This window comes from Scardinius erythrophthalmus (genome assembly GCF_964197995.2).
Source record: "Scardinius erythrophthalmus genome assembly, chromosome: 2".
Lineage (NCBI taxonomy): Eukaryota > Metazoa > Chordata > Actinopteri > Cypriniformes > Leuciscidae > Scardinius > Scardinius erythrophthalmus.
This window is the reverse complement of record NC_138222.1, coordinates 25,013,904-25,041,128: the sequence shown is the minus strand read 5'-3', so window position 1 is coordinate 25,041,128 and position 27,225 is coordinate 25,013,904. Positions and strand designations below refer to the sequence as shown.

The following is a 27,225-nucleotide window of genomic DNA, read 5'->3' as shown; positions in this document are numbered from 1 at the left end:
GCATCAGCTGAAAGAACAAGCTATTTAATTTTGATTAAAGATTGCAAAGACATTTTTTTTATATTCACAATAAGACCAAAAAGGTATATTAATAAAGAAAATTGGTTCAATTTTGATTTTATGTTGACTTTTCAGGTAAAGAAAATCTATTAAATTTAAATATAGGGCTACAACCAGTGATTTTTCCACTTTTGTCTGCATCTAGTTAAAACAGGTGAAATTCTACATGCCAACAATGGTTTAGCTTTTCAATAAAACTATGCCGTTACTATTAAAATACATTGGATGGTCACATTGTAGCAAACCCCAAACAGTCCATGCCTTCACTATACTATTAGTAAGACACAAATAAAATAAAAGCTAAATAAATAACGCTAAAACCAGAGCTCAAACACATACGCCTAGAGCGTGGACGGCTTGTGCCGTTCCTCTTGCCTTTTACACTATCTAGACTCCGAAAATCGTCTTCATGTAAACAGTTTTTGAAATGACACAATCAGCTTTGTGCAAGTTAGAGCACTGTGCGTTGTTAGTCTCTTTTGGACCATAAAGTAGTAATCTGGCAGCTTTGTAACATGCTATACTTAAAAGCATGAAGCGTGCCTCCACATAGCACATCGTCTGGACAGTCAAACTTACATAATGTATTCACAGTTTTCAAATACATTATGGAAAATGATTGATCGCATCAGGGTTTGGTACAGCTGTGATCATGATTTAACTTTAGGTCCCATAGAAGATGAAAGCATGAATTCACTGACGATGGATCTCCACGGCTATTTTGTGCTAAAGGCAATAGCCTATGGAGTGCATTACCTACTCTCTCACCAAGAGTTAACACCGCTAGCGAAGAGCATGAAAAGGTGCTGCTAGCCTGCTAGTTTAACATTTAAGTTGCTATAAATTGCAATACTTCTGTCTAAAAGTTTAACCTTTCAATTCTATGATTCACATTTGCTTGCGCAGATCTGCGTCCAAGTCACATTTGGAAAAATAAACCTTTAATTTATAGCATGCTAGTGAACAACCTTACAAGAACCTTTCAAGAACACTCTAAAGTTTGACCTCAAGAGTTTCTACTCTGTCTTGGTCATTTCATCAGTGAGTTCGGCCATGATGTCATGTAGCCAAATGTCCCGTTCTTCTTGTGAAGTGTCCACCAAGAAGATCACCACCTTACGGTCCCAGGGCTGTGACGCCTCCTGCACCGACTCCAGCTGAGCTACCAGGGGCTTCTTCTCAACATGGTTCCTGAACACGATGGAGGCTTCCTCAGACCACTGCCTGGGTTTCACACCTGGAAAGATCAGACACACTTTTAGATCTACTGCACTCTGGTTTAGTGTCATAACAGAATGCTAAAAGTCATAGTTGAAAATAGATGCATGAAAACAAGGAGCAGTTCTGATGTAAGCTCTTATATGAGTCAGGGACTTTGACAAGCCTCTTTGGAAACAGGAGTGATAGTCCAAACGGCACACAGTCTGTTAAGTGCTTTGGTAAGTGGCCTGAATTTGGAAAAGATACATTTATACTCAGTCAACTCTCTACAAAAGCAATTCCCCTCTGCTTCAAGTGTTGTACTCCATTGGCTCCTTTTATCCTGCCAGGTGTCTTTTATTTCACTCAATCAGTTTAAAAGAAACTAGCTTGATCACACTTTTGAAAACTAACTTTATTTATTATTATTTATATACTCTAGTTGAAACATCACAATTAGGGATGGCGAAAACTAAAAAATTTCTTGATCGACCACCGAGCCTCATTAGCCGGTTTAAACCGGTTAACCGATTAGTTTAAAATATGCTACGCTATTTGAAAAAACAGCCATTTCGAGCCGTGCCTGCAATTACGCAACTCTGTCGCGTCACATCTCTCTGCAGCTCTGCCTCCCGCTCACACACACACTCACGTCACTTTTTTAAAATCCCGTACAGCGCGAAACACATGGCGAAACATGAGTCCCGCAAACGCGGCGCCGAGGAGCTTGTATGTAATCGGAGGACAAATGGCTCCTTAGTTTCGAAATGGCTTGGGTACAAGGTGATCGCGTTGAAAATAAAGATGTTTGTCTAGCGTTAGAAGCTCATTTGAAACATTGGCGCGGCTCATTTAAGAAAATGACAGCTCCGAAGAGCTGTAACCTTGAGTGTTTTAGCCTGTAGCCTTTACTTTTCGCAAACCTTGTGAGCGCGCGAACCCAAACGCTGTGACCTCGCGCCAAATGTTTTTATTGGTTTATTAAAGGTGGTATCAGTGATTTCAGGCCCAAAAATATTTTTATCACATTCATCTAATCTTTCCTAACGATCCGCTAGCTGCCCGCCCCATAAGCATGCCGTCAAAAAAAACGCGTCTCTGTAGGCAGCCTAGGCTCTGAGATCTGCACACAAAAACAAATGGTTTAGCCAAACACTCAAAACCAAAACAAATAGTGTTCCAACCAATCACCGACAGGGGGAGGGTGTTGTGAGGTTTTGAGCCAGCTTTTTCTTCAGCTCTGACTTCGCGTGCAGCCGTGCACGAGCACAAAACCTCACAACACCCTCCCCCTGTCGGTGATTGGTTGGAACACTATTTGTTTTGGTTTTGAGTGTTTGGCTAAACCATTTGTTTTTGTGTGCAGATCTCAGAGCCTAGGCTGCCTACACAGACGCGTTTTTTTGACGGCATGCTTATGGGGCGGGCAGCTAGCGGATCGTTAGGAAAATATTTTTGGGCCTGAAATCACTGATACCACCTTTAAGTACAAACAGGCGAGTTATGAAAAAATGAGTGTGAGGGATTTGTTCACTTCACACAAAAAGATCTTGGAATGAGATGGCGTTTAGTCCACTGTCTATAATAGCCTAATTTAGAGATCACTTTTTTTTTTTTTTTTTTTTACCGACTACCGACAACTTTGATCGGTTAACGATGATACGGTCAACCATCGGTCAAACGGTCATCGGTTAACATCCCTAATCACAATTCTCTATTACAATTCTGATACTACAGCAAACACTACTAGCCTAATTAATAGACAAGCAGTCAGTAATAAAATAAGAACAAATAATCAAATTTTAAATAGCACAAATAAATACAATAGAACAAAGAAGGGCAAATTAATTATATTAAATTATTACAAATGAAATAAACAGTGTTTGGGGGCTTTTTCAGGTAGGTCTAACAGTAGTTTTCAGGTACAGAAATTTGAATAAAGTAATCAAATGTGAAATAATACTGTATAAATGAAATATCGATTAATCTTTATAAAGTTACAAAAGTCATTCAGTCAAAAGCAGTGAGTGATTACTTTGTCTTTTGTACTTTGATTAACAGTAGCAGCAGGTTTATTAGGCTGCTGTCCCTTTAAGACTGAATGCACGGATCCAATATAGGCTGCCCAACTGTACATGCACTTTCTTTGTTTACGTTATATAACCGACTATGTATACCGACTATACTCACCAAGATGAACGTTTGACATAATTTTGTGTGAATTTGTCCGTTTAAGCGCAAGACGCAAAAGATCATTTAATTTGCGTGCTTGTCTGAGGCAGCTTTCAGGCCGCGCGCTTTGGATGTTTGCGTTCATGAAACTTCTTGACCAGCAAACATCCTGTTATAATGTAGGGAACCACTCGTTATACATAAATCACGTAACAGTTCATGTTTTACTTACATATACGATTTAGTTTTAATCCAGATGACGTGCTGAGTGAACGATCAGCAATCAAGAGCATTCAACAGAAGTGCCCTCTCTCTCTCTCTCTCTCTCTTTCTCTCTCGTCAGTTAACATTAGTAATACATGCATCGTTTTACTTTCTTTGCCATTTACATATCCGACCGAACTACAAACTTTCCACTGATGTCTGTGGAAAAGGGATTCACTCAACGTCTGCGCCGCTGCGCATTCAATCCACTGCAAGTTTTTCGCTTAGCAGCTCCACAGCTATATAGGCGTTACTATATTTTGTTTAATATTCCACTAATTAGATACATTTACTTTAGGGATGCACCGATGTGAAAATTGTGGCCGATACCGATAACCGATATTAATATTGCTGTTATGGCCGATACCGATATTTACCGATGTCGATATCTCTGTATAGAAAACAAATTTGAATGATTATCAAATAAAGAGCTATTTTCCAAAACACTTTTTTTTTTTTACTTTAGAAATGACTGATATTGGGCACCTTTACCTGTATGCAAAATATGTCACACATACGACACACGCATTATATTGCATTGCATATAATATGTGCTGGTCAACTTGTCTAAAATTAAGAAACCCTTAGAAAACAGGGGAAAAAAAAACAGGAACATTGTGTACAATTAATATCCAATATCCAAATATGATACTATACACCACAGGGAAAAGGGCTTCTATTTGTGACGTGCTGTCTTTGCCTTTACATTGCAAAGTAACATTGCACATTTTAAACAGGACACGCATTAGCTGAATAAATGTTAGCCAATACAAACATATTTATAGAAAACAGCTGACAATGAATAGACAGGAGTCCAATAATAGCATAACGAATCACTTATTCTAAAAATAATAACAAGTAGGCTATAAGACGAATCCGACATATACAGTATGGGCTCTGTTAACAGTAAAACGTCTTTTAAAAACACGGATGGATAATACAAAATGCTTTCTGACATTTTGATAGAAAAAAACAAGCAAGAACAAAATTTAAACTTAGCCCGTCAATTTTTCATTTTACAATTATCTTCTCTCTCTGTGCGCGCGTCCGTGTTTGTGAGGGAGAGCTCGCGCAGCACTGATACAACGGTAGCCTACTTTTTAATCCATAAGTAACGAACGCACTAGTTTTCATACAAAATAAATATGTAACATAATTAGGTAGGCTACTTTAGTTATTATTAACACAATAACGTAACACATGAAGGCTACGTTTCTCAACACTGAGAATGAATAAATAAACGCCTGTTTCTCCAGACTCGCGCTTATCAGTAATCCACAAATCACACGTGCTGTCACTTTTGAGAAAAATCTAATTCGAACGGGTATCAAATATCATGCAATATATTCAAATATCTACGAGTCAAAAAACGATCAATCAAAAATATGTCATGAAGAGGGAAAAAACAACTGCGTTAACAATGTTACTGACAGAACAGTTCACTGTTACGCACGTCTGAAAGCGGCACTAAAAGACAGCTTTAAAACTTTCACAGAGACCTCAAACAGAAAGCACAAAGCCTGTCTTTAAATTTAATTTTGTTTTGTATTAATTGTATCTTAATTTTGATCAATGTTTCATCCAAAATAAATAAGAAGTAGCCTAAATATTAGAAAATATTTAATCAGGACATGGGAACTGAAGCGCGTCTCAAATGAACCGAAACCTATACCTGCCTCACAGACCTAAGACATATATAGAAAGCTTGAAACATCTATTTTTAAACAGAACAATTCAAAACGAAAGAAAACAGACTGTTCTCTGCTTATGTCATCTGTATGAAAGGTGTATTTCTCTCAGGCGCGTTCACTACTGCTAGATCGCGAGTCAGCATCGTCAACTTCATCTTCAACTTCACACGTCAAATATCGGCCTGTTCACATCGGCCCTATTTTGACATCGGAACGATACCGATGTGTAAAAAAAATGACCATATCGGCCGATATTATATCGGCGGCCGATATATCGTGCACCCCTAATTTACTTCATAGACAGTCTTCTCTTTTATCCCCATACTCTCTGTTGTCTGTGTTTCTTTGTCTGGACACAAACACTATACACATGCTGCGGGGTATCGGTTGTTGTTATTGGAGCATTTTAACGAGTATATACACATACACACACAGCCTTTTCTCATCATTAGAGCTTATTAAATATTGTTGAAGGAACATTTACAGGAACTGCATGGGATCATGGAAAAAAGTCTCTTCTGAATGGATAATGGATAGTTGGGTTTTGAGAGCTAAAACAGCCTTTTCAGTAAATGAAAGAGAAATGAAGTGACAGGAAATGAAGTGTACCAGCCAGCTGAGCAGTGATGGCCTGGAAGGGGAGCTGGCAGAACTCCTGGGTGAGGGGCCGGAGCTGGGTCCCGCTCACCAGCTCGTGTTTGCCATAGTCCAGCTGAAACACTGAGACCAGACCGTTGGTCAGAACTCCTTTCACCAATACACGGTACCAGCTGCAGAATGAAACAGAGGATGAGTGGTCACGTGACCTCATCAGACTTTATGCTGGTAGTCTACCTAGACCCGGGGTGTCCAGCCTAGGACAATTTAGCTCTAGCCCAAATTAAAGTCACCATGAAATCAAAACTGACAGTTCTTTTTATTTAATACTGCAGAATTTATTATAAATGATTTATCCATGCACATCATTCTTTTTTTTTAATTCATGCGCCCCTAGTAATCGTTAAACAAAATAACTTCCCCTCCCTCTTGCAACGACTTCTCTACTCTGATGATGTGTTTTACTACTGCCGTGAGGGCGGAACAAACTGTCACTCATATGACATCACAGCAGTAGCAAAACACAATGGTCCAAAAATCCAATCAATTCCCAATGGACAAAATGAAATCCTGCCCTACATTTCTTTCTTGTTCGTGTTTACGCGATAAAAGACTATTTCCGTTTCATGGCGACTTTAAATACACTTGAACCAGGATCACATTTAGGCATGTAGAAACTCTACAGGAAAGTTGCCCATCAGGACCGGACACCCCTGACCTAGACATGCACACAAATGCAGACACTTACTTGTTTTCCACCTTGGCAGCGCAAACCTGGTTCTTCTCCACTTTAAACGGTTTCTCCTCCATCTTATTATAATGCAGAATCATCTCCCCCATCAAAACCACCAGTTTGTACATATCCTGCCATGGCTGTAGCACAAAGTGACCAGGATGGCACGCCACTGAAACAAACACGTCCATATTCTGCCCAATCTCAGGCAATTCCAGCAGTGGTGGAAGAGACAGCTGTTTAGGCGGAGAGCCTGGAGGTGTGCCCTGGCTCCCCAGCGGTGATGACATCTTCTTGGGTGTGTGTGAGGCTTTATCAGTGCTGAGGCTGGAGGCCTGGATTGTCGGGGCGTTGAGGGCTTTTGAAGGCCCACGGCTGCTTAAGAAAACATCCTTCTGGTGGTTCCACAGATCAGAGTCGGCCAGCTGTTGGTTTAAACTGCAGCTTGTGTCAATGAAGTTCTTGCTGGTGAAAAGATAAACATGAGCGAGACGTTTGTTCTCATCCACTTTAGTGATCTAGAAAAAAAATACATGAAGTGTTTTTAGTGCTTTTATTCTGCTGTTCTTTTAGGTGTCATTGCAATGCACATTACTTTGAGCGGCCAGATATATTATACAGTCCTAAACACAGCAGACCATCATCTTCAAACTGCTAATCCTTAATTTAGTCAAGGTTCCTGGTTCATGAGCTGCTTGTTTCCACCACTGAATTAAAACTAAAAAAGGTAATTGCGATTTTTATTCTCAAAAAATCTTTTTTTCTCTCGCAATTCAGAATTGCGTGAAATAAATTTGCAATTGCAAGTTAAAAGTCAGATAAAAGTACTAAAATGAAAGAAAAAAAAACTAAAAGAAAAAATTAATTGAAGCTATATATATATATATATATATATATATATATATATATATATATATATATATATATAAAAACATCTAAAACAAATAAAAAAGACAAGAACATATAATTACTCAAATAAAAAAAAAAAACTAAAATATATAAAAAAAAGATTATATAATAAGAGTATATAATAATATACACTCACCTAAAGGATTATTAGGAACACCATACTAATACTGTGTTTGATCCCCTTTCGCCTTCAGAACTGCCTTAATTCTACGTGGCATTGATTCAACAAGGTGCTGAAAGCATTCTTTAGAAATGTTGGCCCATATTGATAGGATAGCATCTTGCAGTTGATGGAGATTTGTGGGATGCACATCCAGGGCACGAAGCTCCCGTTCCACCACATCCCAAAGATGCTCTATTGGGTTGAGATCTGGTGACTGTGGGGGCCATTTTAGTACAGTGAACTCATTGTCATGTTCAAGAAACCAATTTGAAATGATTCGAGCTTTGTGACATGGTGCATTATCCTGCTGGAAGTAGCCATCAGAGGATGGGTACATGGTGGTCATAAAGGGATGGACATGGTCAGAAACAATGCTCAGGTAGGCCGTGGCATTTAAACCATGCCCAATTGGCACTAAGGGGCCTGAAGTGTGCCAAGAAAACATCCCCCACACCATTACACCACCACCACCAGCCTGCACAGTGGTAACAAGGCATGATGGATCCATGTTCTCATTCTGTTTACGCCAAATTCTGACTCTACCATCTGAATGTCTCAACAGAAATCGAGACTCATCAGACCAGGCAACATTTTTCCAGTCTTCAACTGTCCAATTTTGGTGAGCTCGTGCAAATTGTAGCATCTTTTTCCTATTTGTAGTGGAGATGAGTGGTACCCGGTGGGGTCTTCTGCTGTTATAGCCCATCCGCCTCAAGGTTGTGCATGTTGTGGCTTCACAAATGCTTTGCTGCATACCTCAGTTGTAACGAGTGGTTATTTCAGTCAAAGTTGCTCTTCTATCAGCTCGAATCAGTCGGCCCATTCTCCTCTGACCTCTAGCATCAACAAGGCATTTTCGCCCACAGGACTGCCGCATACTGGATGTTTTTCCCTTTTCACACCATTCTTTGTAAACCCTAGAAATGGTTGTGCGTGAAAATCACAGTAACTGAGCAGATTGTGAAATACTCAGACCGGCCCGTCTGGCACCAACAACCATGCCACGCTCAAAATTGCTTAAATCACCTTTCTTTCCCATTCTGACATTCAGTTTGGAGTTCAGGAGATTGTCTTGACCAGGACCACACCCCTAAATGCATTGAAGCAACTGCCATGTGATTGAGAAATTGAACAGGTGTTCCTAATAATCCTTTAGGTGAGTGTATATACAGTATATATTTTTTTCCCTACCTTTTTTTCTATAATTGCTATACAACTTATATTTTTTGTGAGAAAGTACTTTGTAAAAGCAGCTTGACGCCTTTTTTAACACATTCTTTCTTTACTGGAATTTGCCTCAATTTTATGCTTGTATCTTAAGTGCAAATAAAGTGAGATGAAATGTAAATGTGAAAACAGAGCAGCATTAGTATTTAACTGGCCTTCAAACTGCAGTCACTGCAGTGGAGAACCGTGTCTCTCAGCCACTGCACAGCATCAGGAGTCCATGAGCCTCCACCCACAGGCAGATCTGCCAAACAACACTTCAGCGCCTGCAGAGGGACAAACATTGGGAAAGAGGCAGACATATAAGCTCACATATTAATGACCTAACAATTAAACTATAAGTTCACTCACAAATTACACTCTGTCATCTTTTACTCACCCTCATTTCGCTCCAAACCAGTTTGATTCATACTTATAGAAAAATGTCTATGCTGCTATTTTTTCATATAATGAAAGTGAATGCTGTTCATGGACAGCCGTGTATAATATGAGGAAAAAGCAGTCTGGACATTCTGCCGAACATAAAGTCATATTTCGAATAAATGAGTGTGTAAATGATGACATTTTGAGGTCAAATATCCTTTTAAAATACAAAATTACTTTACAAACAAGCTACTCTCCTTCAGGCACTTAATTCAAATGTAACAAAAAATAACCCAAAACTGCTGGCACAAACCACTACACTTGTTAACTTCTCTTTGTCGTCATTAGCTGTTGTCTGACCTGGGTCGGGGTGGATATGAGGTCACGCAGTAAAGAAGGGGGGATCTCTCTCAACTCAATGACCTCTACCGACGCTTGGACGCCTACATCCACAAACAAGATGTCCAGCACCCGGCTGCCGTGCAGGTTAGTTATCTAGGACAAAACCACAGTGGACACAGTTATCAGGAAGAAGTTTAAAGAGATCAGCTCAGGTTATTTCAACAATAATTATAATTTTCAATAGAGGAACCAGACAATGATTTAGTAAATATAAATTTGAGCTGCGCTCACATTCACAATATGTTGGAATTACTATAATCAGGAGATCACTGACTCTGTCTTTGTCAAACTCATAATTTTATGAACTTCTCTCGCTTGACCACTACGCCATCATGCAACTAACAAAATTATAGTGGCTTCAATAATTAAAAGATTAGTAGTTTTCTATTTTTATGTTTGATATGTAATTTTTATAGTTTACTATATACAGAACTGCCCAAAAGATTTGATATGTCATTTTTATGGTATATTATATATACAGAACTGCCCAAAAGTTTAGAGGTCAGTAAGATTTTTTTATGTTTTTAAAAGAAGTCTTCTATGTTCATCAAGACTGCATTTATTTGATAAAAACTTCAGTTAATAAGTAATATTGTGAAATATCATTTAAAATAACTGCTTTCTATTTGAACAGTTTTGTGAAATATTTTTTACAATAAAAAAAAAACTGTTTTCTACTTTAATTTATTTTAAAATGAAATTTATTCCTGTAAGCTGTATTTTCGGCATCATTACAACATAATCATTCAGAAATCATTCTAATATGATGATCGGTACATGAAGAAATTAAACATTTCTTATTATTATCAATGTTGATCAATGTTGTTTATTATCAATAATTTTGGGATAACCATGATACATAATGTCAGGATTATATGATAATAGGATGTTTAAAAAAACATTTTAGTTGAATTTTGTGTAATTTTCTATAAAAAAATCTTACTGACCCCAAATATTTGAAAGGTAGTATAAGAGATTCATTTATGCACTAATGCAGAGTCAGCTAAATCTCTGAATTGTCATCTCACAATGTCAGTAATTCCGACACAATGTGAAAGCAGCATTCCTGATGCATGAGGGAACAATCCCATTTACAGTGAGATTTACTTACAGAATTGCAGTAGCCCTTAACTGTTTAAACTCTCTCTCTCTATATATATTTTTATTTATTTTTTTTTTCCTTCACTCTGGAATTGACAGCAGACTCACCTCCACCCGGGACCATTTGCCTTTAAATCGAGCCAAACAGTTTTTGCCACAGAAAGGTCGTGAAACCAGTGACTCTGATGTGACCTTTCATAGGGAAAAAGATACGTGAGCATATCCTGTCTGCCATACAACAGGAGGATACATATCATAAAAATGGGCATCGCACTGCTCTACAGTGTGCTGATATGCAATTTACTGCAGTAAACAATGAACAATTACTATTTAAAACAATTTGATATATACATTGTTATGTGTTCTATCACACAATCTGTGCCAGCAGGTACTGTAACTATTTACTAGGGATTATGTACTTGACGCCTGCTAATCCCATAATCCCAATCTGTCTATTTTGTCCTCCTATGAAGAAGTCCCTAGCAACATATTTGAAGCTACACATATGGAGATTATGCTTGTTGCAATTGTGTTACCTGGGAATGGAAGTAGTTTTCAGTCTTCTCCAGAATTTCATTGAGTTTAGTCAGGCCTCTGGAGGGCACCTGACAGTAGATCGTCCCGTCTGAACAAACGCTGGTCACACTCACATTCATATAGGCACTGTTCACCTACGACAGAATACGAATACAGGTATATGTTATTTATATGTTAAAAGCCCAAAAATATAACTTACAATTTTTCATGTAACACTGAAGACTGGAGTAAGGATGCTGAAAATTCAGCTTACAAAGTACTTGGTAAAATGTCCACACACACACACACACACACACACACAATTTCTCTTTTCTGCATTCTCTAGTTTGCTTCCCAATCTAGTTGTCTAATAAACCAGGCATTGTGTATTACTATTATTGTTGGCTCTTTGATGAATTGCTTTGAAATATTTGGAATTGCTTTGGTTATAATTGTCTGCTAAATACATAAATGTAAATGTATCACAGAAATACATTTTATTAAATGTATAAAATGATAATAATATTTCACAATATTACTGTTTTGATCAAATAAATGCAGCCTCGGTGAGCATAAGAGGCTTCTTTCAAAAACATTAACAAATCTTACTAACCCCAAATTTTTGAATAGGTAGTGTATTGATTATCCTCAAATTAGATTGGCCAAATGTCTTTCCAAAAGTGCTGATATAATTGGTATAAGTACTATAGTAGTATAAGTACTGTATGACAATATTCATTGATTGCAATATCACACTTCTATGTTTGGTTACCTTTAAGGGACTCTCTAAGGATCTGTCTTGCAGAGCTTTCATACAGGCAGCATTGATGTTGATATCATCGTCTTGTGATGTGTCATACAGCACCACCAGAGGCACTTCCTCGTGCTCTAATATCTCAGCCAATAAGATCTTGCCAGTGGCCATGGACTCAAACCTCTTCAGTACTGCCTGCTCATGACTGAATGACTCCAAGCCTGAAACATTAATATAACGGCAACATTTAACATCAAATGTGAAACTATTTTGTCCCAGGGAGTTCTGAATGCAAATCTTACCTGCCAGTTTACATTTGGTGGCTTGGAAAGGCAATCTATAAAACTTTTCATGTAAGTCAAATAGTTTGCTCTTGCTGATGACTTCGGAAAAGCCATGATCCACGTAGTACACCTGTTTAAACATCAACATGCAAGTGCAGTAATAATTATTAACAGAGTATTAGCTTATTTATGACAAAGATATTACACAAATTTCTCACAGATCAAAACAGCCTCAGTTCTTCACCAGAAAACCATAACAATTCACTGGAAACGGCACTAGACCAGTGGTTCTCCACCAGGGGACCGGGACCCACTAGGGGGGCTCAGCAAACTTTCAAGGGGGTCACTAGATAGCTTAAAATGATTTTTAATAAGACAAAAACAAGATTTTAAATAAGCTAAAACAGCTAAAAATCAAGATGAAATACCTCAACAACTGTCTCTCAGAATTTTAAAAGTATGACTTCTAGACCTGGAAGTCATGGGAATTATTTGAAAACAAGCAGCTTTGTCATTACAGCATAAATACCCAAAATATCTTATTGGGGTCCTTTGAATATTGTCTTGGACAATAGGAAGCCGTGGAGTTAAAAAGGTTGAGAATCACTACACTATACCACAATACTCATTTGTGATCTTCAATAACGCACCTTGACCTTGTCGGCTATGACCTCACACACTTGTGCCCGGATGATCTCCTCCTCTTCCTCAGCACGTGCAGCAGTCAGCTGACCTGGTAATGGTGAGGTCAGAACCATCTTGCTGTTGTCCTGCCCATAGAACTCTCTCATTTCATCTTCTAACTTCTCCTGCGCCTTGGAGTAACCTTCACCTATGTACCTACATATAAACACACACACACACACTTTACAACAGTGGCCGCCAACTTTTACAGTTCCCTAACATATTTTTTTCTCCCCAGGTTTTCCAAAAATTCTTCTGAGATTAATCGAAACATTATTACCAACTTGATTTGAAGCAGAAAAGTGTTTTTTTTTTCTTGAGGAACCAAACTGTGGCACTCTGTTTACTGCCAAAATGCAACATTTGTAACAATGGCATCTGTTTTCTAGTTCAATATAAGATTTATCAAGGCATGACAAGGGTCACACCTCTCATGAACTGTTTAAGGATTGTGACCTTAAAACGCACCTAAGAATGACGTTGTTTGTGTCACTTGCTTCAACCACCAGGACAGAAGGGTACTCCTCTCTAGGGATGACAAGAGGAGGAACAGTCTGGCTGCTCAAACGGAGCTCTGTTGTCTCTTTCGTCTCTGAGCCAGACAATCCCGACTGGTTACGGTTCTCATCCTCCACTACTTTTGCATACAGAATTGCTCTTTTGGGGTTGTCTGGCATGGGGTAGTCAATCGTGCAAATATCTGAAAGCAGGGTGAGGTGGTCCAGCACAAACTCTGGTAGCTTACATTTATATGTGTCCTGATATAGTTTAGGCAGAGCGTGGGCCCACAGACCACTGCTGTATTTCAAGAGCAGCTCTCCAAGCTTCTGCTTGAGGTCCGCGGATAGAGCCTTGGGGGACGCCGGAGAGCTTGATTTGGCGGTGGAAGATGGTCTTTGAATCTGAGTTTTTTTGTGATGAGATGGGGATTTGTCATGTGCGGAGGGTGTAGCAGCACTATGTGGTGTAATCTGGCTAGTTTCTTTAGCAGGGTACAGAAGCAACTCTTGAGGTTTGCTGCTGCACGGTTTCTCAACCTGTAAACCAAACAAAAAGACAGCATTATTATTCCGAGGACTAACTACACAGAGCTAATTTATTATAATTAAATATATATATATATTTTTTATTTGTATTTTTTTGCCCTCTTATAATGTTAGTTGAGCTTTTTGAGCCAAAATAGTCAATTTATGTAATAGTCAAATTTCCATTCTCTCTCTGACCCAAATTGTGTAGAGTTGTAAGTGCTAATCACAGCCAGGATCAACAACAGAACAAGGAAATGTGGGATTTGGATTACTCGGTTTGGATTTCTGATTTCAAAATGATGTTTTTGAGTCTTGGGACGTTTTCAGACCTGTAGATAGTTTGCTGTGCACTGTCTCCTTTATTCGGTTTACATGTTATGTTAAAGGCATGATTTAGATTGCACTGCAGTTTTTTTTACATAAAGCTTGTTTGGTTAGTCAGTTGAGTTGGACTGCTGCTCCAGAGTTTGTTTTAAATCAGAACGAGACTACCTTGTTCAGGTGATCTTGGACTGATTATTTTGGTGCGGATCACTTGGATTGCCGCGTTAAATATTCCTAAACAAACCGAAGGGAATGGAGAAAACATGCCAAGTTCTGAAACAAGCACTCCAAACGAGTCAGGTGTGAAAACGCCTTTAGTTTTAATACATGTGCTGAGTCCCAATTCGCATACTATCCGTCCTAAATAGTATGCGAAACTAGAATTAGTACGTCCCAAATCGTAGCATGTTGAAATGAGTATTCCAAAGATACCCGGATGGTCTACTATTTCCGGTTAGAATTCGAAGTGCAGATCAATGCACACTCTAACGGCTAATATTGCCCACAAACCATTGCGTGCGGGAGGGAGGAGCTTTGTGGTGATGATGGTGATGTAAACCTGGCAGTCGGATGCAGCAACGGAGATGCGCCCTCAGTTTTTAAGTGTAAGAATTCAAATGTTTAACCCTAATTGAAGTTATATTTTATTGTCTCGTAATATTAATGGGTTTATGTTGTGCCAAAAAAGTACCGTGTTTATCTTGTAGGGTCCGATGAAGATACCGAGCGCCTCATTGCAGGCTACAAAACAATAAATAAAAAGGCTCTAACATAGTACAGTGTCATGCAAGTGTCTTTTTTTATGTATTTCTTTTGATGTTTCTGTCTGACTTATTTGTAGTAATACTGTGGCTGTACATATGTTAACTTTATCAGTCCAACCAAAGAAACATGGTTACTACACTTTTACTATAGTAAAAGCATGGTTCATTTTCATCGGGGTATTTTTAAGTATTATACATAAGTATAAGATTAAGTATAAAATACGTTAAACAATAGTTACACTATAAACTTTAAATATTTTAACTCAGAAAATAAGTAGCGCTAGCTTTCGTTACACACATTTGCACATGAACGTCAGAACCAGCCGCCTCACAAACGACCTGCGTTTGGTTGATCTACGACGACGCCCTGCTTCACTCCTCAATTTGGTAAACACATTGTAAATGTATTGTGGAAAAAAAGATGGGAATAGTAAATAAAATTATATTGGATATATAAGAATGAATGAAATGTTAAATCTTTTGTTAACAGTCGCGGTGTGCGTAACTAGGCAACCACGTTCAAGTTCACGTTGCATGACGTCATCGAAGTATGTCCCAGAACGTGCATACTTTTTTGCTACACACTCAAAAGTATGTACTTTTTCATCACAAAAAAAGTACATACTTTTAGGTCGTAGTATAAGTAGGCGAATTGGGACTCAGCCATGGTCTTTTTGGTCTGGCGAGGACATTTTGTTTTGCAATTTCATAAACAGATTCTCATGACTTGATCCCTTTAATTCCACAATTAATACATAATGCTTACTAATGTGCCCTAAAGGCATCAGACAGACTTGGGCTAATCAGGATATATTTAAAACTTACAGTACAAATGTGAGTCCAATTTTCCAGATCTTTTAGGGCTTCGCTGGGTAGATCTTGTTTATAATGATCTCGATAAAGCTGAGGCAGCTTGGATACCCAGAGGCCATTGCTGTGCTTGTTAAGAACCTCTTTAAGACGGGACTGCACCAGCTTGGGACTGTAAGGCGCAGAATGAGGCAGTCTGGGTTTTGCTGGGGTTGTGTTTTCATTCAGGTTAGAAGAAGCTAGAAATATCAACAACATAAATGTTGCAGCTTAGTAACAATTCTGAATCGACAAACCATAAACTAAAACTATAAACAGATGCTTGATATTTTGATTGCTGAATGAATTTGCAGTGAATCCCCCCCATAAAAAGGTCATTTTTTTCAGACAAATATGACTTTCTATTACTGACAATTTTCTGGGTGGACTATCGCTTTAAGATATAACTAACAGCAACATCAGAATTCAGAACTGAATGCATGTTGACCTGCGATGTCCCTCTGTGTAACAGCAGGAGCTTTTTCATGCTTGAGACAGAAGATGACTGTTTTCTTTTCATCCTTAATGAATATCCCATGCCTGGAATGTTTTCTTGGAGAGGAAGTTGCTATGGACTCCAGTATAATTGTAACCTTTAAAGGAGCTTCTTGTGGATAAGAATGTTATCGGCGGTCTGCATATTTAACACTTGTCCACCCAACATATACTCACCATTGCTCTGCTGTGGATTTCGGGAGAGATGGGTATGGACTTCTTTCTGAAATCTGGAGGGAAGGGTCATCCTTTTGTCTGATCTAAAAAAAAAAAAAAAAAAGAGATTATAGGACAGGTTAGGTAATATCTGTAAAATATAAATTTGTTGATAAAAGATGCCCTTTTGGAACGATTATAAACGATAACGATTATATACTTGTATACTGCAAGATTACAACTTAAGGCCCGTTCACACAACAATGACGATAACTATAACGATAAAGATATAGTTCTAAAAATCTTTCAAAATATAAAAGAATAGCAGAGTCCACAACACAACAGAGAGGAACGATATCATTGGCATTACTTTTCGAAAGATTTTTTTCCAGTTGATGAACAATAAAAATATTGACAGCCAATCAGAGTCCATCCTGCTTTAAAGAGCTAAACTGCAGAGCACGCTTAGAATAAACAGAAGGATAGCGTCCGCTGGTGTGGACACTTATATAGTTATCGTTATAGTTCTCTTTATAGTTATTGTTCTTGGTGTGAGTGGGCTTTTAGTATCTTTCCCCCAAGATTTCATTTGTTGATGGAGTGTATCCAATATTATAAAACAGCCAAGAACCAGACTCAGACCTAAATAGATGGACAAAAATAACCAGTTCTGATTCTGGTCCAAAAGACGGAACCTTGGTCCATATTTTTTACTCAGGCCACTAAAAATTATATTAATTATAATTCTTTCTCTCTCTCTCTCTCTCTCTCTCTCTCTCTCTCTCTATATATATATATATATATATATATATATATATAGTGCTGTTTTTGTGTCATTTGAAATATAATATTTAGCAAATGTCGACACAATCTATGTCGACAAAATGTCGAAACAAATAAATATGGCGTCACATGACATAATTAGCTTATACAGCATCTGTGTTTGTGGCGTTGCTCCCGTTGAAGCACCGTTTCTCTGTTCAAAGGCGCATTAAATCTATTATATTCATATCATTTAATTGAAATTATTTAATCACTATTGGTAAGAATAAGACATGTTACCTCTTAAACATCATTCTTCCTTTTTTTTGTAATTTTGTCTGTTTTTTACAATCTAAAAAAAGTAAATCAGAAAAATAATAGCTAACTACACCCGTTTCTGAATATTGCTTGATCAAGTATTGATATAAATAGTCTTTAAAATGACGTATGAAAACAAGTCAATTGTTAATAAAAATTATTTTATGCAAAAAATGTAATAATATATAATAAAGTTTTGTTTCAAAATGGATGAGGAAAATATAGTGCCTTGTAAATCTGCATCACGATTTCATGGGCAAGATCTGGCTACTTGACAAATGAAAATCACAAACATGGCACTTGTTAATAAAATAATTTTATAAATACAATTTATTAATATGTAATATAATTTTATCTAAAACAACTTTAAGAAAAATATAGTGGGTTGCTTCCAAAAAGCTCTAAACGATTTTTAGAATTGTTAAGACGGCAGCTCTATACCATTTAAAAAAGTTAAATATAGGCCTACACAAATAAAAAATTAGGTCACAGCTGCATCTGTCTCTGAGGAAAAAAATATCAGCAGCAATTTGATGTTTTTGATCGATTTAATGTTACTGAACTCTGAAACCAGAACGAATACAATTTTTTGGCTTGAATGATTTGAATACATACGTTCTCGAACACGTCAAAATGTGACATACTATTCAAGGCTTACGTTCAAGATTGTTGCTATTAGACCGAACATTTTACTGTACCAATCTTTTTTATGGATCTTAAATTTTACAGAGGACAAATGAGCTGCCCTGTGTACAAACCCATGGGCTTCGTCACATAAATGCAGTTACATGCAGTCCCACTTCACCGTGATCTTCTGATTCATATTTACTAATTTAGTAATAGGCCTATTATTCTTGAAAATATTAAGCGGTAAACTGGCGAATTTCAATTGTCTCATTACTCTCTGCATTTTACAAAATATTTGCGATGCGAAAGATACAATATAATGTGATATACGATTAATTATGTATGGAAATGACTTGAAGGCCGATTCTTTTTAGCAATACAACAAAACTTATGCGACAATGACGTCATTACGCACACATTTTATCGGTAAAGGGCCAACTGGATGGAAACAGGCTGAAGACAGCAAATTTAACAAAAATATTTTTTTACGCATATTAACTTTGTCGATAACAAAACTCATTGTTTTGTTTGCTATTGTGAATGACTCATCCTTGTATGTTTAATTAAAAAAAAAAACTCTTAATGTTTAATGGAAATATCTTAACTATATAAATCTGAAATGACAGATTTTCTGAAATGACAGACTATCTTAAACGCCACCCCTAAATACATATATTACATACATATATACAACTTTAGTCACTAAGGTTTGGAATGACATGAAAATTCTTTTGCTGTTTTTTGTGAACTATCCCTTTAAAAGCTATGAGAGGAAAATAATGCAAAATAGCATTATGTTACAGAAATAATACTATTATAGCAAATACTACTTAATACTTAATTTTTGCTTGGTTATCCTCCTAATCGTTACTGAATTGGTCGGCCGAATACAGCACAATAGCGTAGAGCAGTTTTCATAAACTCAACGGACAGCAGCAATATACAACAAATACAATGGTGAAAAGCAGACATTTTGGCAAAGTGCTGCAGCGTGTGTAGAGGTCTTATTGCATATGATTCTAGGTGTCAGATGAACCAAAATCCCCCTCACTCTGTACCAAAGGGAAAGTGCTGATTCATTGTGGACTGGTTTAGAATGGCTAATCTGTTAGAGAATGGAGGGAGGATTAACAAACCCCAGTACAACCGCTTAACTCTGCCACCCTCATCTGTGCCCTCACAGCCATTGTGTGTGTGCCACAGTAAGCGATACAGAACACAATTCTAAAGAGTGAGGTCAGTTGTTTGCTCTCAATGATTTTTGGCTGAAGTGATCTCACACACACACACACACACACACACACACACACACACAGACAACACCCTCCATTCGATCGCTGAACAAGCACTGGGTTCAGACAACATTGAAATGCTGAAATGCTCTGTTACTGCCAATTAAATCAGACAGCATCAACGGCCAGAGACATCCAGTTGCTTAACTGGAAAATTAAGAGCCTGTGAAGAAATAAAGAGCTTGGCATTTCTGTTTACTCATTAGGACTTGATTTGTATTCTCAGCTACTTGCTCAGCAAAATGCTGCTCACACAATGGGAGCACTTACTTGAAATAATGTTCTTTTGTAAGAAAGTATCAGCTGTACATGAATCTTTCAATATATGATTTTTCATTTGTTTTTCTAATTACTTGAAATTATTAATTCATCTCTTAATCTGGCTAATATATTTATCAATTTTACCTATCAACTCCAACTTTTTTTTCTTTTGAGTCTTTCACCTTTCTGAAGGAAGGGAGGGTTTCCTTGTGGGTGTGTTTGGGGGGGTGTTGTGGGGTCTGCCGCCCTTCCCATCAGGCTGGGCGTCCCTCATGCCTCCTGTGCGAGTGTCTCCATGACCCCCTCCACGACCTCCACCTCGCCCCACACGTCCTCGAAGGTCGGGCTGTCTCAGAGATGTCCTTGGCTTTGCTATGAAGGAGATGAGACAATATCTAAATCAAAAAAGCATTATACAAAATATAATCTGAGCTCAAAATAATACACATAGTTTTGGGTCTATTAGGCCCCATCCACAAGACAAAATTATGACAGAATTTGAATGTTCTGTGACCCATTTACAGTGTATGATAGAAAATGCCTCCTTAGTGTCTTTTCTTGCTTGTAATAACAATTTCTGTCAACATACCGCCATTAAACCAGTATTATTACAGGATATCACACTGTGTTTACACTGGATGCAAAATCTTCTCCTCCAATGGGTGATAGGAGTGTAACCTGAGACCAGATCAGTCCAATTCATGCTGGTTTAGTGAACCAGTTCAATGGATTCACTGAAAAAAATCCAAAGAACTAAAAAGAACAAATAGTTCACGAATCAGATATTACTGCTTCTCTCATCAAGGAGAGCTAGGACTATGTCAGGTGAATGGCAAGATTTTCAGTGAATTATGGCTTAGATATCTGTCTGTTTGTTACAAAAACTGTAATATAGCTTCAAAAATATTAATCATATGAACCACGTTTATGGTGCTTTTGCTCCTTTCGTGCTCCATTTCTCATTTTTGTTTGGTGGAAGAAAGAAAATCATACATTACATGTCGGGAACAACATGAGGGAGATTAAACTATAACTGATTTTTCAATTTTGGGGTGAAATATCCCTTTAAAAGTCATCAGACCAACTATAAAAACATTAGCTATGTCACTTTGTTGAGCTTAAATCTAGCTGAGACCTTTAATCAAACAGCATTGTAAGCAAGAGCAAACATATGTCAGTGTGCTTCACAACAATCAGTGCACTTTATCCGATAATCTAAGGTATTACTCTGCACATTCTCCAACAAAAGAACCATGAAGTTTCTGGAAACCCACTGCACAGCAGCATTATCACTAGAAATTAGGACATGAAACAAAAACATTACCCTCCTCTATATACATTCCTGAAAACAAAGCATATGGAATGCAACAACAGTACATTTACATAATCAGTCAACCGGAGACTATGACTTAAAACCCATATTGTCTCATATACACATTCAGCATGACATCATACCACTAACCTGACTGTAACAGAATGACATCATACCTTCCAGCTGACTGCTTTCTAAAAGTGCGAGACGTCCAAATGGCCTAGCATGGAGAGGTGGCAGCAATTTAACACCTTTATCACTGCCTACAGCCCTCCTGAGATTCCACAGGCTGATAGTTTCTACAAGACAGCGGACAGTGAGCTAAGAAGAGAGAACCAGGCAGAGCAGCGGCAGTTGAGTCATTAAATAACAGATGAGGGAAGAAAGAAAAAAAAAGAAATCCCGTTTCAGACAATCCTCCCCTGAACAGCCACGCAGGCTCTGTTGTACCTCTCCACAACACCGCAGTCTCCAGACCTCCCTCTCTCTCCCGCTTTCTCTCTCTCTAGGTCAGAACAGATGCCGGCTTTCTGCTGTATCATGGCAAGCAACTGATCAAGGGACGGCGTGAGTTTGAAAATGCTGGAGCTGACTGTGAGTTTGCAGTTCCCAGAACAGTTGCAAACTGTTGTTAGATCTGAATGATCTAATGCAGAGCTTTATTCTTAGTACATCCAGAGCCGTGCTCACATCCTCAGAGGAGTTTAAATAGGCCATATGCACAACCAAAAAAGACACAAGATGCACAGGACATTAGATGACGTCCTCTATATAATGTCTTCTGGTTAACACATTAAAAGAAGTGATGCGTCTACAGTCGCAATTGTGCAACAAAACTGTAAACTAAAATATAAGCAAAAAAAAACAAAAAAAAAACTTAATATACTTGATTTCTAGTGAAATTTGTATATCATGTATTTTAAATACATTTGCAATTACACATTTGTAATGACTGAGTTACAATTTAGCACATTTAAAAGATGTTAACTTAATTGAATTATCAAATATGGAATATATCAAATATGGAATCTCAAATATTTATTTTCATATTTGTGCGGTATTTTCTTTGTATTAATTGTGTTTTGTGATGTGTGTGATTGTATTGTGTATATGTGAGCCTTTTAACCTAAGACAAATTTCTATCACTGGTTGATAGATACTAAAGTTTTTTAAATTTGAATTTGAATAACACACTACAGTTATAATCAAGTACTTTAGTATGACAGTCAATACATCAAAATAAGTGTACTTCCTTAAAGCACGACAAAAGATTCAAACATAATGATTTATGATGTACTTTAAAGTAAAACCTTTAGCATACATCATCTATATGACGTCTTCTGGCTATCACATTACAAGAAGTGTTGCGTCGGTCCACCGTTGAAATAAACAAAACTGATGCGAGTCTCACCGTTCAGCACAAGAGGAGCTGCAAGTTTGACCCTCATTTGACAGTTCACCATCTGAGGTCGGCCGGTCTTCTTTGCCGTGCGCTGACGGGCCGCAAACCTAGTAATGTGGGTCATCTCGTTCCCCGTGGTAGCATGGCACACCACCTATGGGTTTTTAACCATTTAACATTTTAGTATTCACATTTACCTGCTGAATTAGTGTATTTGAAAAGGTAAGTGAGAGTCTTACCTCTCCACACTGCCCTTTATCCAGTTTCACGACCAAAGGCATGCTGTGCAGGAGGGCATCCAGTGTGGCATATCCCATCTGTTTATACGGTATGAGCTCACCCGTCAGGTCTTTATACTCAACCTGCAGGTCGGACAGTGACACGCCATTCTTACTGGACTGGAGAACCGCCCGTACCATCTTTTTCACCAGTTCTTCATCCGCCATCTTAAAAAAATGAAAAAGTAAGTGTTGGATTTGGTCTTGAATCCAGCATTCAAAACTTTTGGGTCTGTAAGACTTCCCGATGTTGTCTTTTTTTTTAAAAAAGCCTCTTTTGCTCACCAATGCTGCATTTATTTGATAAAAAAATATAGTTAAAATAGGCATGCTGAGAAATTGTTAGGGTTTTTTCTGTTCTGTGGACTGTTTATTTGCTGTTCTCCTTCCGTTTACTTCCTGTGATTCCTTTCTGTTTCCTAAGGTACTGATTATGCCTTAGTTTGAGTTCTAGCTGTGTTTGAAATCGCACCCTATATCCTCATTCACTATTCCCTACATTACTCCACTAATATAGTCCACTTGAAGGAGTGAATGACAACGAGTGGGTGAATTCAGACACTGAGTGTGTACCAGAAGGGCTGCCGCTTTTCCGTAGTTTGTGCTCGCTGTTTAATAATCATTGAGAATTGAAACTTAGCAAACTGGCAGCTCCAGTAGTAATGAAAAGATTTATCTTGAACTCTGTCATTGAAACTAACATATAAACCTTAATTAAACCATTTAATAATCAACTAAAAAGGAATTTATACCTTTATGATATTACGCTTTAGGTACTGATTAGTTTCACCTGTGTTTCATTTAGCTCCACTTGTATTTAAGCCGTGTTTCAGTTTCTCCTGTGGTTTTCGTTTATGTATTGTGTGATGTTGTTCCTGTGATTATTCCAGTGTTTTCCTGAGTTTTGTATAGTCTTATAAATACTGTTGTTAACATCCTTTTCCTTTTCTTTGTGCGCTGCTACCATCACACACATGACAGAAATATTATGCCAATTTAAAACTTTCCATTTTAATATATTTTAAAATGTAGCCTAATTTATTCCTGTGATGGCAAAGCTGAATTTTCAGCATCATTACTCCAGTCTTCAGTCACATGATCCTGCAGAAATAATTTTAATATGCTGATTTGCTGCTCAAGTAACATTTCTTATTACCATCAATCTTGCAAACAGTTGTGCTGCTTATTTTCATGAAAACCATAATACATTTTTTTCAAGATTCTTTGATGAATAGGAAGCTCAAAAGAACAGCATTTATTCGCAATAGAAATTGTTTGTGCCAATAGAAACGTCTTTGCAGTCACTTTTGATGAATTAAATGCATCCTTTCTTAATAAAAGTATTAATTTCTTTCAAAAAATATATTGTACTGAACTGACCCCAAATTTTTGAATGGTTGTGTACTGCACATTTACATTTGATAACAATAAAACAATTTCACACCAACAGATCATTGAAAAGCCACATTAGAAGAACATACGAGCCAGTTCTGGGAACTGCAAACTCAGAGGTCATACTTGATTGTTAATGGATTTATGAGTTAAAGCTTTAGGTCCTGCATTGATCTCCTCTATGCTGAAGAGAGTTATTGATTGAACACATAGAAAGCTACTAGAAAACAATGACATTATCTGATCGCTGACAGTTAAACTCTTTTGAGTAAACCGCATCAAGTCTTTTTAGTCCAAACTAACCAATGGCTATTGACTAGCAAGATCATGCAACTGCCATTCTATTGTCGTTTCATGTCATTTTATTCTTACATGGATATGGAGGTATTGCTGATGTGACTAATGAATTGAGCATTGCACATTGTATTCAGGACTAGCCGGTCACAACCAGACAGTTACTCAGCATGAATGGATCATCACATTCACATTGTTAAATTCTCTCATGTTCAAGAAAGCAAGAGTCAGAGCCAACCCCAGCAGTTTAAATAAGCAAGTATACATAGAGACCAGATTCAAACCCTAGTGAAAAAATAATCATTTAGCATACTTCCAAAAAGAGTAGCCTACTTTTTACATAAATAATACACTTTAAAAGAATATACTTGAGTGTGATCTGAATGTGATGTTTTCAGACACTTAATTGCATATTTTACACATATTAAATGCAACTAGTTGAATAAATTGTGCACATTTTTTGAACCACTTAAGTAAACTTACATATTTATATGTAATTTCATAATTATATTGTCTTTTAAATATGTTTAAAGTGTACTGTTGAATGTTCTGACAAGCATTTATGTAAACTAAAACATACTTTAAAGTAATTTCTACTGAAACTTGTATGTAACGTATTTAAATATATTTGTAATTACACATTTGTAATGATTAAGTTGCAGTTTAGTGCAATTTATATATTATAAAATATATAAAAAACATATGAACTATAGCACACACTACAGTTATAGATGATCATGTCTGTAATAAATGCCATACTAAACCATGAAGCTGCAGGTAATTGACATGACATGCCAAGTAGTGACAGCAGTGTCATTTTGTATGATAATTAGCCTAATATACTGACTGTAAAACTTAGCTAATTGTTGTGACCGTTCCTTGCAATTACACATCCACTTTTTAATCTAAAATCTAAGTATTATATCCGTGTTATTTGCCAACACACCTGTAGCACAACGAGAGCATCTATATCGCATAAACTGAAAGAGAAAGTAATGAGAGTCGACAGGTCAGAGCTCGTGTGAACGACACGTTAGGGAACGTTGACGTGCTCCTGTTTTCAGGACAGATAGAGAGACACACCCATTATCGTTGACAGCAGTCGCCATCAAAAACTATTTTATATATTCTATTTTACACAGATCTTTTATACTTAGATGACTTGATTTATTTAACGTTCTATGTAAGTTAGTGTATTTACAGCAGGATAGCTGACATAAAATAAACGCATGATCTGACTGTAACGTACAGTGAACGTGATAAAGAATTTGGCCAACTATTGTCGCGAGCGAGCGTTGTCCGCTCCCTAAGGACAATAAGATCCCGCATATCTCACTATAAACTTGTTTTAAATGTGTTTCAGTTTTATTTTACTGATTTGAACGGGGGTGATTATTCGCAGACTAGCTCACTGTCATTTCAAGTTACAATAGTTGAAATAAACTGTCACACGGACGCGCCTATTTCTTCCAACAAAGCTGCTTAAATATAAAGCGGCGAGACCAGAAATTCCCACAATGTTTTGAGTCTTACCGCTCTATGTGTATGTGGCTCGGTCAGGCCGGTTAAGATGACAGCGACTGGCTCTTGACACTGGTCGTGGCCGGTGTCCTCCTCGCGGTCTGTCCCGCAGGCAGTGTGTGGCAGTCCCGCTGTCTGAAAGCTACTCACAGTCACACCATCCCATCTGTAATCACACACAACACGCATGCGCACTACACACAGCAGAAGCAGGTACAAGAACTGCCAGCTTTACTGTACATAATTCAGACAATTACATATACTTTCGCTATGCTTTTATTTTTTCTGCCGTACGTGCTGTACACTATTGTACTGTTATTTTACGGTTCCTTTACTGTGATAAAAACAAAACAAAAACAAAAAAACAGCATTCAAATGTTTTGGATATCTTATCGTTACTCTTAAACGGTGGCGCTTGACCTTCTGTTGGTCAAACAACGATTTTTGTTCACGAAAATAACGTTTGCTCGCAATTTACTGTGATTATCGTAGAAAATAGCCAGTCGGTGTGCCTTTTTCAGTATTTTAAAGCTTTTTTTAAAGCACATTCTAATCCTAATTCAACGTTAAATTGTTGGCATATCAGTTTTGCTGACTATTTATCAAAACAGCAAGCAGGATGATGTCAATGTTGCGAACTAATTACCAATGAGACACAACTTCCACTAGAGGGCGCTTCAGAAACACAAAAGCCCCATTCAAACCTCAGGAGGCGGTTAACCCTTTATGGTGCGGAGTTGCCATATGGCAACAATTAATTTCTACACATTTCCCTGTTATTCAGAAAAAAATACAATATATTGCACTATGGGAATTAAAAGGGCAGGTCTTAACGTAGCCAATGATGTGCTCTTTTTAAGTCACATGACGTAAATGACTGAATGTCCCTCCAAAACACTCTTTCCCACTGTCACCCTTACACGGAAGACACCAGTTGAAGTGCTCTATTACCTCATTTCTAAACATCTCTTCTCAAGGGGGATTTTTTTTTCAGCATCTTTGATAAATAAACTAAATATGTGTTCACAAA

General features: G+C 37.6%; 1 protein-coding gene across 1 annotated transcript; it reads right to left on the bottom strand.

The window, feature by feature from the left end:
• Positions 1-103: 103 nt before the first annotated feature.
• Positions 104-26,382, bottom strand: tdrd7b (tudor domain containing 7 b). Its single transcript, XM_081350759.1, has 17 exons — positions 26,208-26,382; positions 22,950-23,156; positions 22,720-22,864; positions 20,179-20,368; positions 16,758-16,840; positions 16,062-16,285; positions 13,589-14,157; positions 13,087-13,276; positions 12,455-12,566; positions 12,171-12,373; positions 11,419-11,553; positions 10,991-11,074; positions 9,740-9,874; positions 9,172-9,282; positions 6,733-7,235; positions 5,997-6,157; positions 104-1,297 (listed from the first exon to the last, which is right to left on the bottom strand). Exons 2-17 carry the CDS (start codon positions 23,154-23,156, stop codon positions 1,077-1,079), a joined length of 3,273 nt encoding a protein of 1,090 aa, XP_081206885.1. The 5' UTR covers positions 26,208-26,382; the 3' UTR covers positions 104-1,076.
• Between the last annotated feature and the right edge of the window lie 843 nt (positions 26,383-27,225).

Bases quoted from the DNA above. Each gene is read 5' to 3' on its own strand.
- tdrd7b (XM_081350759.1), bottom strand. From the start codon at position 23,156: ATGGCGGATGAAGAACTGGTGAAAAAGATGGTACGGGCGGTTCTCCAG. The intron at 20,369-22,719 runs GTGAGACTCGCA...TCTCCTTCATAG, and splicing joins AGCTCCTCTTGTGCTGAACG to CAAAGCCAAGGACATCTCTG. The intron at 11,075-11,418 runs GTAACACAATTG...TCCCTATGAAAG, and splicing joins AAAACTACTTCCATTCCCAG to GTCACATCAGAGTCACTGGT.